This window comes from Acyrthosiphon pisum, chromosome A2 (assembly GCF_005508785.2).
Source record: "Acyrthosiphon pisum isolate AL4f chromosome A2, pea_aphid_22Mar2018_4r6ur, whole genome shotgun sequence".
NCBI lineage: Eukaryota > Metazoa > Arthropoda > Insecta > Hemiptera > Aphididae > Acyrthosiphon > Acyrthosiphon pisum.
In genome coordinates this window covers 34208363-34227793 of record NC_042495.1, presented here as the reverse complement: position 1 = coordinate 34227793, position 19431 = coordinate 34208363, and the positions used below count along the sequence as shown (strand labels likewise).

The 19431-nt window shown below is 28.2% G+C and overlaps 1 protein-coding gene across 1 annotated transcript in view; it reads left to right on the top strand.

Moving 5' to 3' along the window:
* Nucleotides 1–19431, top strand: part of LOC100164456 (prolactin-releasing peptide receptor) — a 184074-nt gene that overhangs the window by 85559 nt on the left and 79084 nt on the right. The window contains exon 3 of the mRNA XM_029489088.1: nucleotides 423–709. Within this exon, the coding sequence (XP_029344948.1) occupies nucleotides 423–709 (287 nt within the window). The remainder of the gene's footprint in view (nucleotides 1–422; nucleotides 710–19431) is intronic.

Below are 19431 nucleotides of genomic sequence, written 5' to 3'. Positions count from 1 at the left end.
TATTATGGTTATAGGTACACCACGCTTAGAGCCCTTGTCAAGAGCTGTCACCTAGAGGTCTCTTTGAGAACTCGTTTGAAAAAAAATATTAATGCATCTGCATCATGTCACCCTATATTATCTATGTGATATAAATCCTAGTATTTTTTTTTCATTTAAACGATCAGTTGAATTCCTAAAAGACTTGTAAAATATTAGTTGTTTCACTGTACCTATAAAAGTACTTTATAGATACGTTCTGTGCTTATAACTTATATTGATGGTAATTATATTTACCTATATTCTTTTATCGTACCTATTTACTATTAATAATGTACCTACACCTTGTCTCATGAATTTAGGTGTCTAGTATTGAACTAATAATATTATGTCTGTGAATAATATAATATAACTTAAATTGCCTGCACGTTTCTTTTTCGCAGGCCATTGGATGTTTGGTGAGATATTCTGCCACATAGTTCCATATGCCCAAGGTACCAGTGTGTACACGTCCACGTTGACGCTGACGTCTATTGCCATCGATCGGTTCTTCGTCATCATCTACCCGTTTCAGCCGAGGATGACCATATGGACTACGGCGCAAATAATCGCCACCATATGGATATTCTCGTTGGTAGCCACACTACCATACGGCATTTATATGGCGAACAAAGAGATGTATGGGAAAGATTTTTGCGAGGAGACGTGGCCGCAAGAGACGTTCAGAAAGGTAACTTGTCTATTTTTCAACAACAAAAAATATAATATATAAATGAAATGAATCGTTATTCAATAATAATTAACTGTATGATGTATTACAATTGGAATAACTTCCTAATCTATCACTGAACGAAGTATATAGGTAGTTGCAGATTTAATAAAATGTTTAGTTAGTGTCGTAATAATTTACGTATATGGGAACATGTACACATGGGTGGATTGGCGAATTTTTTCGGCCCGTGAGATATGGATCAAACCGGCCCTGTACTGAAAATATACCCCCCCCCCCCACCAAATGGTCATAATTTTACTCAAATTTCAAAATTTGTTTAGTTTCACCCCCAAATTAATAAAATATATATTGTTTTTTATTTTTTTAAATTATAATTTTATTATTGGTCTCTATCATCACCTTTTAGGACAGTAAATAAACTTAGATTTTCTTAAACTAGATTCACTTTTCTGATAGGAAAGTTAATCTAGTTAGTACTTGGGGGGGGGGGGGGGTCAAAAATAAAAATGTCCTAGTAGTTTTCAAAAGCACCGTGAAAAACAAAAGAAAAATTAAGGAAAAAATCTAAAACAAGGTTCCACGTAAATAGGTCTCATTAACAGTTTTTTCTTTTTTTCTCGTACCTTTTCAGCGCCACTCTTTTTTCGTTTTTCACCAGCTTCACACGCATGATTTGAATTGCACAGTTCAATTGAATTTTTACACTAAACACACGTCTGTAAGTACTGTAACTGACTTGGTAACTCGTTTAAAATCAAAATACATACAAATAATGATAAGGTTATCAATATTATCACGCAACTAACTGAATTCTACCATAGAGTATAAAATATAAATACTAAATTACCAATACCATAGATTTCTAAATAATACATTAGCATAAATTGGAGGGAAAATAGTGTAAATACCAAAAATCCTACTATGAATTGCAATAGTATAAGATATTAAAAATAATACCTTCTTAGGTATTTGATTTTCTTAATATATTTTAATTTTTTGTAGAACCAGCCCATCGGGAAGTTTCCCAATTTCCCGATAGGCCAATCCGCCCCTGCGACATACACATTTTTTTTATTTATATCACATAATTGTAGTTATATTGTCACTTTAGCAACAATTTTACCTATATGAAATTAGAAATAATCATTTAGTAATTTTTTTGGTGTAATCAACTAAATGTTAACAATATTTCCTTATTTTATTTAACTTAACAAACCAAATTCTAATTACATCATTTTACTAATTTTATAAGTAAAGATTACTTTCTATATGTGCTTACAGAATTTTCATTTTTTTTTTTTTTAAGTTATGCTATTAATAATGGTGAAATTAATTTGAACTCCAGTTATTAAGTTTCTATACTTATTACCTACTATTAAGAATTGTATGATATATATTATAATACATATCACTGTATAATATAGATAGGTACATGTGTATTTCGATATTTGGCCTGATTTCTAATGTTGTAGAATAATTCGATATATTATATAGGTAGTAAATATCGTCCAGGAGAGTTGTATTTGACATTATTTTGGCTAGCGTTTTTGAAGAATTTTCAATCCGATAAAAATCTTTTTTATACTTAGAACATGAAATATGTGTACTATGTGTACTATGTTATATATGTAATATGTTTAATATAAAACATTAGGTATTATAATATCTATTTTGTTTGAAATTATACTATGGTTTAAAAACAATTTATTGGTATTTCATTCTTCAAAATAATAAGTTAGTGTTAATCAAGATAAATATCACTGAGAAGTGGTCTTATAACACAATCACAAACTGTGAAATCCCGTTTATTTTATTTACGTAAGTTTAATACAGTTGCGTTGAAAATCAATTTCGTTAAATTTTCGCTGTAAATTATTTATACAATAAAATATTCGTACAGTCGGATTTAAGCATTGAGTAAAAACTCCGATACACTGTAAATTCGAAAACAACTATTTAGGTAAGTCACTACATCAACGTGACATCGTTCAATAATATTTCTTGTTCAAATCTTAATATTTACAGATGTTGAATTTTATCATTTTAACATAGTCTACAACAGTCTTATCGAAACAACAATGTTTTATTTTGACAATAGTATAGGATTTTCTATATGATCCGTATATATACCAATAATTTTATTAGAACATTAGAATTGAGCCAAACTGGGTTTATTTTTTGTTATTTTTTTCGTTATCGATGAGTGTAGTTGTGTAAGAAACTATAAAATTGGAGTAGTGAACATTTTTATTCACACAACTAAGCGATAAAATTAAAATATAAACTCTTTTTAAGTTGTAAATTGTATGGGCTATGTGTATTTATACGCGTAACACCATACCACAACGTATATTTGCAATATAATATACTATGTATAGTAATTTAACTAACGCGTCCCAACATAAAAAAAATATATAATTATTTATGACTCAATGAAAAATGTATATAATGTTATTATTCTGCGTATTATATGGTTTTTTGATAGACTTGAAACTCAAACTTTAACACCGAAAAATTATCACGAAGTGTAATATTTTTCAAAATAATAATACAAGGAATTTGACATATTTTGTAATAAGTAAATGCTCACAAATATTATGAATGTATATAAATATCTAATTAACGCCACAATCAAATGCATTATAGTGCATTTTAAATAGAAAATTAAATATTTCAAATTTATCATATTTTAAATGTCTAACATTATTCTTAGAGTCTACGCGTCTAACCTATAACCTAACCTGCTTTATTCACTAGGTCGTAATAATTTTATATATTGAGTCAACTGTACAAAATATATGGACTAAAATGCTTTACAATGATTCTTGGACGTTACACACTGATTGACATTAATACTAAAATAGGTATAGTTGAATATAAAGTATAAGCGGATCTGGATTTGATAATATCGCGTTCGATTTGTATATATTATATGTATATCGCAAATCGCAAATATTTATCGTTGCCCGTAGGCTTATGAACATGTTTTAATATGCTTTTGTACGCATAAAACTGTCAACATATTACATCTGATGAGAGAGTTCTATAATGATTATAACATAATAATATAGATCGATATGATGATAAAATTATATTATAATATAGTGATCAATTTGCGTACACGATTTGTACTGCGCTATATATTATGTTACCTTTAAAGTATGAAATCTATTATATTAAAAAGTAATGGAAATGATTTAGCTAGTTTAGTGTATTTGTGCTAAAATTAAATTTATACTATACCTGGAAATCGCATAGAAAAACTAGTTATTCTATACAATCCCCGATTGAGAATAGTTCTTCAATAATACACATCATTAACTAGTTGAAGAGTAGATAAAAAATTATTATTTTGATATTAAAAAAAACAACGATAACATTCAGGAATAATATTATATTTATATTTGACATATTTGTTTGCATACATTTAAGCCAAAATGGAAATCTGCAGAATCAAACATTTTTTGACAGTTTCAATGAAAATACATAAAAATACAAAAGATATGAAAAATACTTAAAATGTCTTCAGTATTGTCGATGCGAATAGAGGCCAAATGTTCATACATTAGTTACGATAATTATGAAACAATTTCGAGTGTTGAAGTAAAGGTACTATATATAGTACCTGGCTGTGTTTACTGTTGTTATTATTATTTATTATTAAATAATTTAACCATCGTGCGTATATGTTTTCAATAGCGAAAATGACACCGACCAAGTTCACGTGCCAGAGAAATTACATTTTATCTTAACTATTTCTAATACACATGATATAACTGAACAATAACGGAGAATTGATAAAATATTCAGTTAAATTATATGTTTTACCGCCTTTATGTGGTTAGTGTATAGAGTACCTAAATATATTTCATGAAATAACACCATTTCATACTTTAAAGCCAACATATATACATCGATGACAAATCAGTGCAATTAATGGAGCTGAATCGGTATATATAGGTACCTACACCGATGCTGATGTACAAAAGAAGAAAGTTTCACGGACGATTTATGTATTTCGCTTGAGGGTCCAAACCGTCAGCGGTGTTATACACAAAGAACTTTTCTCCAAACTTCTACTTACATTTTTTCCCTCTCCTAGAAACCGAATAAAAACCCCAGGCGAATATTAATAACGAAATAAACCTCAATAAGCTGTTTTTATAATAATTGTTTGTGTAAAAAAACAACTTTGACGACAAGACGATAAAAATACATTCAGTTGTCAAGTAGTATTATTATGGTATGTAACGTCTTATATTATTTACGTAAGAAATCTTCATTGACGGCTGTCAAGTCGGAATAGAAAATGTATCACCAATCACGATTCTGCCCCATTGTAATTGCATATTTTTTTATATTTTGTTTCAACATTTACTGAAACGTGCCATGCACTTTAATAATATTAATATAATCCCCACCTATAATGCTATTACATTATGCATTATTACGTACCTATATAGGTCCGAGCGCAATAAATCCAGATCCTTACACCAAAATCCGTCCGGTAAGTTTAATCCTGGCCACAGATCGACATCCGAATACCTACCAGCTCTATATTGTAACCCACAACGCAGTCCGTCCCTCGCATATAAATAATTATTATTTTAACATTATATCGAATGGAGCATGAATAAAATATAATATACTACCCGGCGCCCAATCGTCGACATCCAGTTGATTTATAACGGTGTTGGTCACACATACCCTCCACTTATAAAAGAGAGTTTAATGTTTATGGAAATATTGTGTAAAAAAAATTTAATAATAATATCACAATTAATGAGTATAAGTGAATTGTACCAGGAATTTAATACATTTGAAAGTTTCTTTGCAATACCTTGTAGCAGGAAATAACCATTATAATAATTTTATTTCCGAAAAATTCTATTTTGCATATTTAAACCTTAAGGATTTTAGCACACTATATTTAATTTAATGACCTAAGCTAACTGATAAAAGCTCATTTTTATATTTAAATAGTTGTATCCTAGAAACATGAAAACAAAAGTTTGGTAGCAATATACTTCATTTAATTTAAACTTTTTGTAACAATATACTTCGACACCTAAATGGATATACCATTAATTTAGAAAAAACTACTTTTAATTAAAATGTAGCATGCTATTAGATATTTTTCCTCTGCAAGGAAATTTGAGGAATCGTAAATTTATTTTTATTGTTCATTTTCGTTTCTATGGCTATAAATAAAGCGTTACACAAAACCGGTTAGGAACATATAGGTTAGAAAAGAAGTTGTATCCGCCCCAAAACATATCTTTGTTAAAAATTTTATTTTCTTTTAAAAGTTTTACTTACTTTTAATATTTTAATATTTAATATAGGTTTATTTTTAAAAATTATTTATTATTTATATTATAAAAAATAAACAAATCCATGACCAGCCCAAAAATATATTTATGTTAAAACAAATAATATTTAATAGTAAATAAATATATGTCTTTTAAGGATCAAATCAATTTTTTCATTTGGTCCTCTGATGCATATTAATATATTATCTGATGATTTTGGTTTTTAATATTACAAAGTTTCTGAAAACTGAATTTGAGTTTGAGTCATAATACTCATATTTGATAAGATGCAAGGATTAATAGTGTAATAACGTTATGAGCAAATTGGTTTAAATTTATCTCGTTATTGGATTAATTGCAGTTGTCATTGTTAGACAATCCACATTGCATCTAATTTTAACAACTTATTAATAGACCAAGTCGAAATAAATAATAATAAAGTTTAGACCACAACTTATATGGCATACCCAGGAGAATTTCGATGAAAAATTCGGTCTTGAATTTCAAAAAGTGTAGATTGGCATTCAATACCAGAACAACAGCGCTTTCGTTTATTTATGCATATACATAATAATATGTAATATGTAATTTTCGTAAAATCAATTTTTTTAACCACGATATACAGCATAATATGTTATTTAGGTACAAACATATAATAGGCGTTTCCCTGTAATCCCCCATGTCATTGGAGGCAGATTTCTGCGATATGCATTCATACTGTCTTCAATTCAATTGACATCGTTCTAGGTTCGATAGAAATTTTTATGCCGTTTGTTTATCTATACAAAACATACATGCATAGATACAATCAGTTTTGTCAATCAGTTTAGATACCCAGTTTTATGCATAGTATTGCGAATGTTTAGTGCAAAATTACATGGTTATTTAACACTTGATTGTGCACGGCCTTAGACGTGTGTCATACTGTATTACAAATTGCTGTATGCAGTCATTCAAATTACTCCAAGTCTCGAGAACATGATTTTTGAAGGATGAAGATGTTAAAAACAGAATAACTATGCTGAGGTGCTTACTTATGAGTATATGTATAATTATATTGTATTGTTAGGTTACGGTGTGTTTATATCCGGTGACGATGATTAACGGCTCGCGCAATCGGCGTACACTGTTTAAGCTGAGTATATTATAATAATATGTACGCAGTGAACACATTAGACAGTTTAGTATATAGGCTTAATAGTAATATATTATATTGTTATTACGTTGTACCGAAGACGAGTTAACAGATTTCGGCGAACACCGTATTATCATTTATCGCCCACCTACAAATACGTCGACCAGCCATATTATGTGTGCATAACAATATTATTATTATTATAATATTATGCATAATTAATCGAAACACTAAACACGCGCATATTGATGACCAACATATAGGTATATAAAGAAGAGGTCTGGTGGCCCGTAAACGGAGGCGGTGAAATGTAAGATTAACGATCGAACGTGAATTAATTTCTAATCCACAAGCGCGTACAGTGCAATATTATTATTATGCGCAATATACAATGCGCACACATTTGTATATCCATTCATTACCATTTAATTGCGTCATATTTTATTATTTGCTCTATTATTATACCACACGTCCACACAATAGTATGACGGTAGGTACCTATAGTCTACACTTATCATACTGCCATCATGATCGACTTACTCGAAAACGTTACGATCGGTTACATTCGACTATGTCTCGCTGACAAAACAATAATGAGGGCCAAAAGAAAAATATTATATTATTTGGCGTCAAAACTTAAGTCCCGGTACCCACTGTTCCACCCCGTATAACAGTAATAATGGACGCCTACGAATTGGTTCATCGTTCATAGGTAGCTTATGACTTATGTGTGGAAATACGAAATGGTTCCGATGAACTAAAATTGTAATAATACAATTAACTTTTAAGACTTGAGGTGAAAAATTGTTGTATATTGAAACAAGAACAGTTTCACTGGTTAACACGATTGTATTTCTAGTCAATCTATACAGAAGTATAATATATAAGCAATATTGCAATAATAACTATAAGTATATTATTTTGACACACCTACGTATTTCACTATTATTGTCAATACTAATAACAATAAAATAGGTATAGAATAATAGTATATAGGTATAGAATAACCAATATCAATTAACTAATAAGTCAATTTTAATGAAATTAATTTAATGTGGTATACATTTACAACGTACATTTTGTACAAATAATAAACTCGACATTTGGCAATCGTTCAACTTTTACATTTATTTTGTTCACCAATTTGACTTTTTTCATTCAGCTGTTTTTTTTTTGGCGTACTCCATTGTTTTATACTTATATATTTCCCATTGGATCTTTTTTTTAATTAACAAAAATATATTCAGGAGGGTGGAATGAAATTCTGAATTAAGTTTTCCGTCAAACAAAATGTAATTTGTTTTGTAGTGGATGCAAAAGTTATTGGTGGAAAATCACGTTCTTCATATTTTAATATCATTACCTATTTTTAGTATAGAAATTAGAAATCAATTCGAACGGTTATAATATGATGATAAGTAATTTTATTGAGAATCAATTATTCGAACACTTTATTTTGACCCGAGAACCAATTCCATATTTTCTGTAATATTAATATAGGCAGGTGAGATTATTTGATCGTTCTTTATAACATACCGTATACTGTACAGTAGTGACTAGTGTTTGAATACTCAGTAGGTATTAATGCGTATTTATCGTGTGGTAATCATATATTATAATACTATATAAATTAATATTTGCTTCACATAAGATTTAATATAAAATGCGACTCATCGTATGCGAGTGTATTATATTATTTGAGGACAAATGTTAAACATTTCAGCGGAATACCGAACTGGGACAGTATATTATGTATAATAATAATAGTAAAGTTATCCTCATACATAATATTATGCTGCAGGGCACAATGACGTATATCGTATTATTATATCGGCTATTATAATATATGCACAGACGCACAGTGGTTGGTATAGGTATGTATATAGGTACAGCGCATAGGCGCCTCGTTCGATCGCAAGCCGGCGGTACGATTATATTATAATATAATATAATATGTGCATTGTACGATTAAGTATAGTTTTCATGGTAAAACATAATTTGTTATTATACTGTCGTTTATTGTGCGCGTTTCGAATAGGTTTTATGTAGATTATATTATAATAATATCATCAGTTATAGGTTGTCAAATGATTACATTAACCTGCAAATCATTCTAAATGAATATAATATTATTGAAATGAAACTTGAATTGTATTATGTGCATATGCCAAACAAACTAGCTACTGTGTTTAAGATAACTAAAAATAAAGTAGAGAGTGTTGGTATTATGGTGTATTATGTAGTATTATACTATTATCCTTTTTTATAGAACACAACAAGCAATAGTTTTAGAAATTTTGTTTCGGGTGAAAAAATTCAAAATACACATGAAACTTTCGACGTAGGTATCCACTATCCATATAATATTACTACCAATAAGTTTTTATTTTTGCCAGTTACAATTACATATTTAGTATGTATAATCTAGCTGTAAGTACAACCAGACTTCGCCCGGAAAAAAATAAAGAATTATTATGAAATATGTCGTTACATCGGCATAATATATAGGTTTTAGTGGACGGCGTGTATCTCAGTTTAGATGCTATAGCACTTCGTAATTTTCCTAACATATGGTGCAAACTACTCTCTAATCTTTTCTGATATTTCTAAGAACAATCTCTAAAACTTTCTTCAAAATCGGTCGAGTAGTTTTTGAGTCAAAAGGAAACAAATATAATATAGAAAATAATTATACAAATACACTCCAGTAACCAAAGTAACCAATGTCAAAGTTTATATTTAAAAAGTAATATTAATTTCTTCCAATTATAATCTGTAACCAATGGCAACCATTTATAAACAAAACAATGTCCTTAATGAATCTCAAAATCTTTGAGTGTGAACCTTTTGAACATTTTTGAAAGTTTTTGAAAATCTCTTATTAGTGCACCCCTACATGGTGGTACAAAGTAACCATACAAATTTCAAGTCTTTAGCTATCATAATTTAGGATCTACGTTGATCAGTCAGTCAGGACACGTTCGATTATAATATATACCTATGGGTAAAATATATAAATAAGAAAACTTAATTAAAACCGCAGGATAATAATTCAATTCGGCACTGACATTGGTGGTATAGGTAGTAATACATTATGGAGGCTAGCAGGAGGGGAGGTCGAGTGTGTCTCGAGAGAAAACTATATACGCTGCAAATATTATATAATATGTATTGTGACGATTACGTATAAATTTCACGTTTACGCGTAGAAAAACTTTTTTGAGCATCCATCTCACTTTATCACGACTCGCGACTCACGAGTATCTTCAATATATTTTATAAAATTGGGTAGGGTACCTACTATATGAGGTATAATATTATGACGAAAAATACCACGAATAATCGACCGCCTCGCATGCAAAGTTAAATACACTTACTTGTTCAACTTTCAGATTCTGAACACATATATTATAATAAATATATATTGGTACCACCTAAGTTAGTTTGTAACGGACGAAAAACACGTCATACTCGTATTGTATACTTAATTGCTGCACGAATGATAAATTTATTGACCATAAAATATAAATTTTGTATCATATTATGTAAATAACATGCATGGATAATGTCAAGTCTGTAATATATTCAGGTAGGCTTCGACTATCACTATTCCTGTATGGTTTTCGTGGTCTCTGCGATTAAAATCTTACGGTATTCGGTCAGCGGCCAAAAGACTAAATCACCCTCAAGTGTATATATAGGTGCATGTATCGACTGTCGGTATACACATATTTCACTCGGTATCTACTAGTTTTTCACCAATATGGTTGTACTAAAAACAGATACTTACGAGTATACAATATAATCTACCTTAAATTGTAAATATTGAAAAAATATACTAATAATATAATATGATACTGATATACACCATTTAAGAAACGTAATATTATATCTAATGATTTACATCCGTATGATCCGTATAAAATAATATATTGTGATGACGAATAAAGAGGATTTTTGGGAAATTACGACATTGACCGGAAAATGTTGTCAATGCACCAAATTAGCTCAATATATCTATTTAACGTAAGACACTTAGTATACAAAACGTAGATGGTTAAACGATAAAGTGTCTTACGTTAAATGGATCACCCTGTATGTATGAAAAATTTGTTGAAAACAATTAACGTTATCACCATAGATCGATCAATGATATAAATCCCCAGGATTGATAGTTAAAGATGATACGTAGTATATTATAATAATTAATAGCTAATAACGGTTTTTCGTGTTTCTTCCAATATTCCTAACAATATAAAATGTTATACTGTCACAGTGGTGGCAATATCATAACCGGGTTATTTATTTATATCGTTAGGATTCTATGATGTAATAACTGTCTGTTTTGATCAAATAGCATGATCATGTCAAAAGCTCCGAGTGTCTTTAAAACGATTTGATATATTTAAATTAAGACTAGTTTTTACCATCGAAAATCGTTAACAATTTTTATCTTGAAAAAAAATTCGTCAATATAAAGTTGTGCTGTAGCCTGTAGGCAGCATAAAGTCTAACATAATATGGGAGAATGCTCCAACAAAGTCTATCAAAACAAGCTCGACCATTTTTAACTCTGAAAAAAAATGCACAAAACATGATTATAAATATGGCAACTGCACTGTTGAAGTATAGTTAGCAGTGCAAAACTTTAAAAGCTCTACCGGTAAAAACAAGTAATAACATTCAACAAAATTGGGAAGTACTCTAACAATACTCAACAAGTTATACCTACGAGTTTGTTGGATAAATTCCATATGTGCAGATTATTATTATGCTGCCAAATTTATTAGGGCCAATTTTACCCATAGCATCTCTATTATAAAAAAAATTTTTTTTTTTTTTTTTTTTAATTTTCTGATTCGGCGCGAAAATTACAACTGAAAAGTATTGTATCTGCTAATGAATAACCAATTAAAAATAATTGTGCTTTCGAATAAATACGTTGCACGTCACCTTTCGGTTGTATAATGTATACACAACGTAATACGAGCCATTAGGCAATAATCATATTTGCAAATAATATTACGTCTCTGTTTTTAACTAGGTATACATTATCTGAATTAAAAATCACCAATTAATAAATATTTATCTAAATTATATTAAACCTAAACGAAACACATATATACACACTCGTATATTATATAATATTATGAATTGTATTGATCCGGACCGCGCGAATCATAAAGCGTTTTTCTGTTCTTCTAAGTAAATAATTTACGTTCAAAGAGATTTAATAAAACAACATTTATTTTTAAAATATTTACGATTTGGATGGGTTTGTTGGCTTAGCTTGGTAAGTTCACGCGCCTAGAGCCATGCGCTTTAGAAGGAACTTTGCAAACTAAAGTATTTTCGCTGTATACAAAAAAAAAACCTAACCTATAGGACGAATGTTTCCATTTAATTACCTATACCTAGTTATTTCTTTAAATCTCAAATTTACTTTATGAGACAGCGCATGGTAACTATAGAAATAGGTTATGATATAGGTACAATATTTTCAATGCATATCGTAATTTATAACCGCAAGTTATATTTTCTGTGTTTGATTAAATTTTTTTCATTTATAGCTAACACAACATCGATTCGAATGGAAATCACACTAACCTACTTGTCCTATCTCTATTAACATTATTACTGAAATTCTCGTTTATTCGGAATGACACGTCTTGAAAATAATATTTCTTTGCTAATCGCTTTCACTGCCTATAACACCTCAACTGCTTCAACCATCCAATCGTTTTAACTTTATCCTAATCATAATGCAAAAAAAAGTTTGATTAATGAATCGTTGTATATCTGATTGAATATTATATTAACCTAATTCAATCTTCATATAACACACACGTGGGCATAATCATTGAAATCTTTGGGTAAAATGTATATTAACATAATAATATGCATATTTGAAATGTAATATGTTGGTATAGAAACTTACAAGGTTATATTAGTCTTTAAGATAAACTCATAAGACGTATCTCGAAAACTTTACAATTAAATTCTGAAGCATAAATATTGATTTTGGAAGATTGAAAATAAATATCTAGGAATAGCGTATAATATTTACTAGTGTATAATATAACAATATGTACGAACAAACATAATAAAATAAATAAAAAAATTATCATACGTAAAATTATTTATTTATCATCAACTTTAAATTAGTTATAATACAAATAAAAAAATAATTAAAGAAAATATTATTACAATCCGAAAAATCCAAATTGAATGAAATTATAATATAATATATTAATGAAATATTCTTATTGTTATAGCAGTTATTATAATTATATTGTTTCGTAATAATGTAGTTTTGTAATTTATACTTTTTGTTATATTGACTAAAAGCAATCAATAAAAGTCAATTATAACGTTTCATAGTATATCGACAATACTCTATAATTAAAACCAGTGGTAAGTCACTCTGCTTAAGGTACCTAAATATCAAAAATATTTCAAATGCCTTTAAATATTAGTCTAAATATTTTGAAATGTCATTGTGTATAGAAAATAATAATTTTAGTAATATTGAAATGCTTCTAGTTTCTATGATTAATATTTTTTGGATGGTAAAAAAATCGTTGTTCAACAATTAATTGTTATTATACCTTTAATTTAACTACCCAATGCCGTCAACATTTGAATAAAAGACGCTCATGAAAATGTATGCAATATTTTTTTTAAATTCTTGTAAAAAATTTACGAGGAATATATTGATCAAGTTTTTTTACCTACTGACTAACAAACATTTTATCATTAGTACCAAAGTAAAAAAAAAAAAATTAAAAACATCGAAAATGTTAAATTAAGCCAACATTTTATCACGTCTAGAAAATCCAAACATAAATATTTGGCGAAAAGTGTGTTGAATTACGGCCATCGAGCCATTCATTTTTGAATTACAATGAAAAACAAAATAGACACTGTCCAAAACGATTTTTCTTTTTTTTTTAATATTCCATTGTTTTCTTTAAATATTTTTCTACTGCAAAAAGTAACTTCTGACACGAAAAAAAATCTTTGTTACACCATTCATAATCGATATCCAAATATGCATCTTTCATGTGATGAGTCTAATAATATAGTATAATGTACTAGTTATACACTATAGTAATACAGTATTATTATACACATAAAACTTGATTAGATGGATTTAGGTTATATCTACTGATATTAATAACCCTAGTAATATGTTAATTATGTTTAACGCACCTGTTCACTGTAATTCTTAAATAGTTAGATATTTACAAACTTACGACGATGTTCTTCAATTATTACTGTGTATTAAATGGGACGATATTGTTTCAATTAAAAAATAATAATAATAATAATAAAATATATTTGTAGGTACCTATGTTGTATCCATCAATAACAGTTCAAATAAAAATATTTAGATGAAAGCCACTAAAAAAAAATGGAACTATATTATACAAAATACAAGTTACAGACGATTTTACTCATAGTTATATTACGTATCTTAGTAAAGTTAATTCCCATTTCCCAACACTGCTCCACATTGACCCCGACAAACCGTGTAACAGAAACTGACGTCCCGTCGCGTCCGATGTCTGAATTTATATATTTTGGCTATCCGTACCCAATTTAACGGGTAATCTGACCGGGAGCGAGTTAATGATCCATCAATAACAACTTCCATGCCAAGGCTGAAGTGGATTCTGCGGTGGTGGCGTCAGTCATTTTATTATGACGTAGAACGAATTATTATTGTGTAACTCCCCGTGGTGACCAAATTTGATGTATTTCGTAAGAAAATACACAGCCTTATAGTGCTATGCCGTCCCAAAATATAATTTAATATCGATTTAAAATCCTAACTCAGCCAACTAAACGTAATATTTTATCTATATATTCTATTTACATTTGTCGGACTCCCAACCCGATTCAAATGACTTGACGATTTTATAAAGTTTAATGTTCTGTGATTTATGTAAAATTTATCAACTGCAGCAATTATTATTATTATATTTTTACAAAAAATGCTGTTATTTAAAATATGTTTCAAATTATTAATTATTATTGTTTGTTTCTATTCATTGGGAGGAGTTTTGTCTTTTTCTTTATAACTAAGGCCTCCACAAACAGGCGATTGTCACACGATGCGATTCCTCCGTGATTTATGCGACTTATGCAATTTATGTTATAGGTACGTCGTACGTGAGATCTCTGCGATTATGGGTGCGCATACGCAGCGATTGCCGTGTGATATTATTATCATTATTATTATTATTATTATTATTATTATTATTAACATATTTTTTCAAGTATACACAATTTTAGTGATCCATTTTTAAAATTGTTTTTATTTTTAATACTTTTATGGAACTCCGGAACTCGCCTTGTACTTTTTAGCCCTCATACAGTTTTAAACGAATTATCATTTACCACCTTTGGTACCTACTTAGTTCTTATCTTCACATTAATGTATCTGTGTATGTTTGAGCCTGTGTGTTTTCCAGCCAATGTGAATATGTGATTCAAACAAAAACCTAAACAACAAAATCCGTTCTTCAGTTCGGAAATCTGCGTTGCAAAAGAAAAATTGACTATTTTTAACGGTTTAAAAAGTAAATTAATTTTTTTTTTAATTTTTTGATATTCGACAAGCACTTTTTTAATGAGCCTTTGACTGACTTTCCAACTCTCTTAGTTAGTTTGAGAGAAAATAATTTTATAAAATATATATAAGAAATAAAATAGTACGTATGAATTAAAATGAAATTTGCTGTGCATAATAATCTTTATTGTTCTACATGTTTTTTAAATTTTAATTTTAAAGTATAACAATCATATACATGGATAATATATTATTATGAAGATTCCACCATTATACACCAGTACAGTATATCTAAATGGTTAGGTTAGGTATATGCTAGTGACATTATTGTATAATTAATATTTTTAAATGTGTCAGAAGTCGACAGCTCAGAATAATTCTCCATTAAAATTGATAAAAATAAAATAAAACATTTCACTCTGCTTTATATCAGGTTTAGAGCGTGTACCTCGTGATTGAGTAATGGATGTGTTAAATTAGAATTTAATGATAAATCACTATAATATACGAAAAAAATATATTCTGGTACCTATGACCATTATTTTTACCATTATGTTACTATTAATTTATATTAATACAGTTTTCTATTAATATTAAGAAATATGGTAGGTTAAACTAATTTTTGACAAAATGATCGAATAATATATTATAATATTATAAATTATAATATCATAATTTATTTTTATTATATTATAAGTCAATACACTGCGTTCCACAGAATGGTGTGAATATTGAATAATATGTTCATTGTATAAATAGCTTTAAATTAATATAAATATTTTGAAAAATTCATTCTATATATAAAATATTAATATATTTAATGGAGAATAATTTCAAGCCCTTACAGTAAATATTTTTGCTTTTAAAAAAATTGAAACTGTATTTTCGATATTTTTAAGTTGTTAAGATAAACTACCGAAGAACTTTGTACTCAATATTAAAAGCTTAGATGTTAAAATTCATAATTTTTGTATTGTTTATAGAAAATAATAATGTACATAATACAGCTTATAAGTTTCAAATCCATACAATTAATATTTTTATTCACGTCATAATAATACTAAAATCGTTAAAGGAAAAATCGTTATTTTTCATTTAAATATACAATTTTGTAAAGATTATTGATTAGCGCATCAAATTTTATGAACAGAACTCGTGACTAGGTATGTGTTTTAAATATTTTCATAGATTTTTGTATAAATTACATACAGACATTTAATCACAAAACAATTTAAGATCAATAATTTTTGCTCAACAAGAGCAAAACTATAGTTTAAATTATAATATATAGTTCAGACAATATTTAATTATTTTGTGAACATTTCCATTTTCTTGGATATTTTTTCATAATCTCATATTTCAACTAAAAAATAAAATTAATCTTTTCAAAAACTGGTTGTATGTACATTTTCCACTGAAAATGTTTTATTTTTGTTTTTCCTGATTATTTTGATAAGCAGTTAAAACTTTTAAAACCCAAATTGCAAACATTATCAAATTTTCTACCAGAAGTTATCATCAAAGTTGAATATTGAAATAATTTTAGTGTTTCAAAAGGTGATAACACATACAAAAAATACATATCATATTCATGCCCATACACGCGTCACTCAAAATCTAAAATTAATAAAATATAAAAATAAAAGAATTTCCTTCTTTAAGGCTGTGAAAGCAGCTATTTTTAAGTGGTTGGATTTAGGTAATATTCTAAATCCATCGGATGAGCACTGTGTGTGTAGTGGCGTGAGTTGAGAGTTCCTCGAACGTTTTATGTAATTAAAGATAATCTATGGCTGAGGTTCTTGGAAACCCATAACGTACCTACCTACTCGCAAACACACGTCACTATATTTTGTGATAAACAAAGTTTCAACTCCTGTGGCTATAAATGTCAGAAAAAGTGAAAGAAAAATCCACATAGTACCGAATTTAATTTAAAAAAATATATTTTAATTTCTTATTCAAAGAAAATAACCCAGAAAAGTCTGGGTTTCCTAGGAAATACATTTTTGATTTATTTTATTATTTAATTAGTATAGTACCAAATTATTTTTTTTTTTCAAAATAGACTGTTGTGTTACTAAAAAAATAAAATACAAAACCCATTTCTACAAAACACAAACAAGAAAAAAACAAGTTCAAATATTTAAAAAAAATTAAAATTAGACTTTTGGAAGCATATTTCTTTTTTCTTTTGCATATTGGTCTAAATACACGAATAAACACGGCACGCTTTCAACAACCTAAAAGAGTCTAATATAAAAATCACTGATGTGTGACAGATAAAAGTATGAATTGATATTAGGGTTACTCCGAACCCTTAAACACGAATTACCAACGTCTAAAATACAGATACCACTTAACAGCATAACTACAGCCTGCAGCGTACAAATGTGCACAAAAAGGTTTAATAACGATTTCACGGCGAATCGTTTATGTATGATGTGTTACGTGCAATAGATTATTTTTAATTTTTGTCTTACCTTTAAAGGTCACCAATGACATGACATAATACATAATACATATACATAATACATAATACATGACATTATATGTATCTTGAATAAAAATAGTTATATATAATTTAGATTAAAAGCATAATCTCAGTCGAACAGGGAATAATAATAATAATAATAATGATGTTAGGGATTTCAAATTTCAAATTTGGCTAATATTTGTTTATAAAATAGACATTCAATATATTTTATGCTGGTACTTTGGTACTTATCAATCTATTTCACATTTCAAGTAAACATATCAAATGATAAATATATAATATATGTTTATTTAAAAAAAACCTATTACAAAAATTGGTATTCTGGGAGAATTGAATTGTAAAAAAAAATTTATTTTGGTTGTACCTATACATATATAAATTGAGTGCATATTTGCTCAGCATTATTTGACATGAAAATGTCATTGATGGTACAAATTCACGTTTACCGTCACCAATGAATATTATGATGTGAAATTATTATAATATAACAGTACACTTATTTTTTTATGAATAAACCATGCAGTCAAATAAAATATTATCTTATTATAGGTAGTTTAATCATTGTAATAATTATTATAATATTAATATGATTTGAAGTTTGACGTTTATTCATTTATTGTACTCAACTTAGGTACCCTTGTCCCTTGCCCCAAAAAATATAATAAACGCCAATCGAGTCGTTTGTAAGCATGCATGGAAAAAATATTAACTTGAGAATTGTATTGAGATACATAATATAAAGCAATAGATTTGCATGTACTTAGCAAAAAGAGGTCACTTGCCAGACGTTGTCCTGTATACATTCGTTATTTACAATTCTTACAACCTATAAAAAAAAAAAAAAAACGTAAAAATGTAATTTGACGACAACACTTTAATCAATATAATATTAGGTATATACATATGTATTATAAATCATAAGTTAACAACTTAACATAAGTATATCTGATTAGGTACATATTATTTTATATTTATTCATTGATAACAACTTAGATGTTTCCAATTATTTTTGAACCAATAAGCATAATTTAGTTATATATGAATATATTATTATGTAGAATTAATCCTGTTTTTCAGCGCCTACCTACGGGTCCCGGCAAAGTTGTTTTGACAAGTAAGTTCTCAACGATTTCTTCCACCACTGTCGAAAAATCGGTCCAATGATTTAATTCACTAAAATCGTCACACATACAGAGTGAT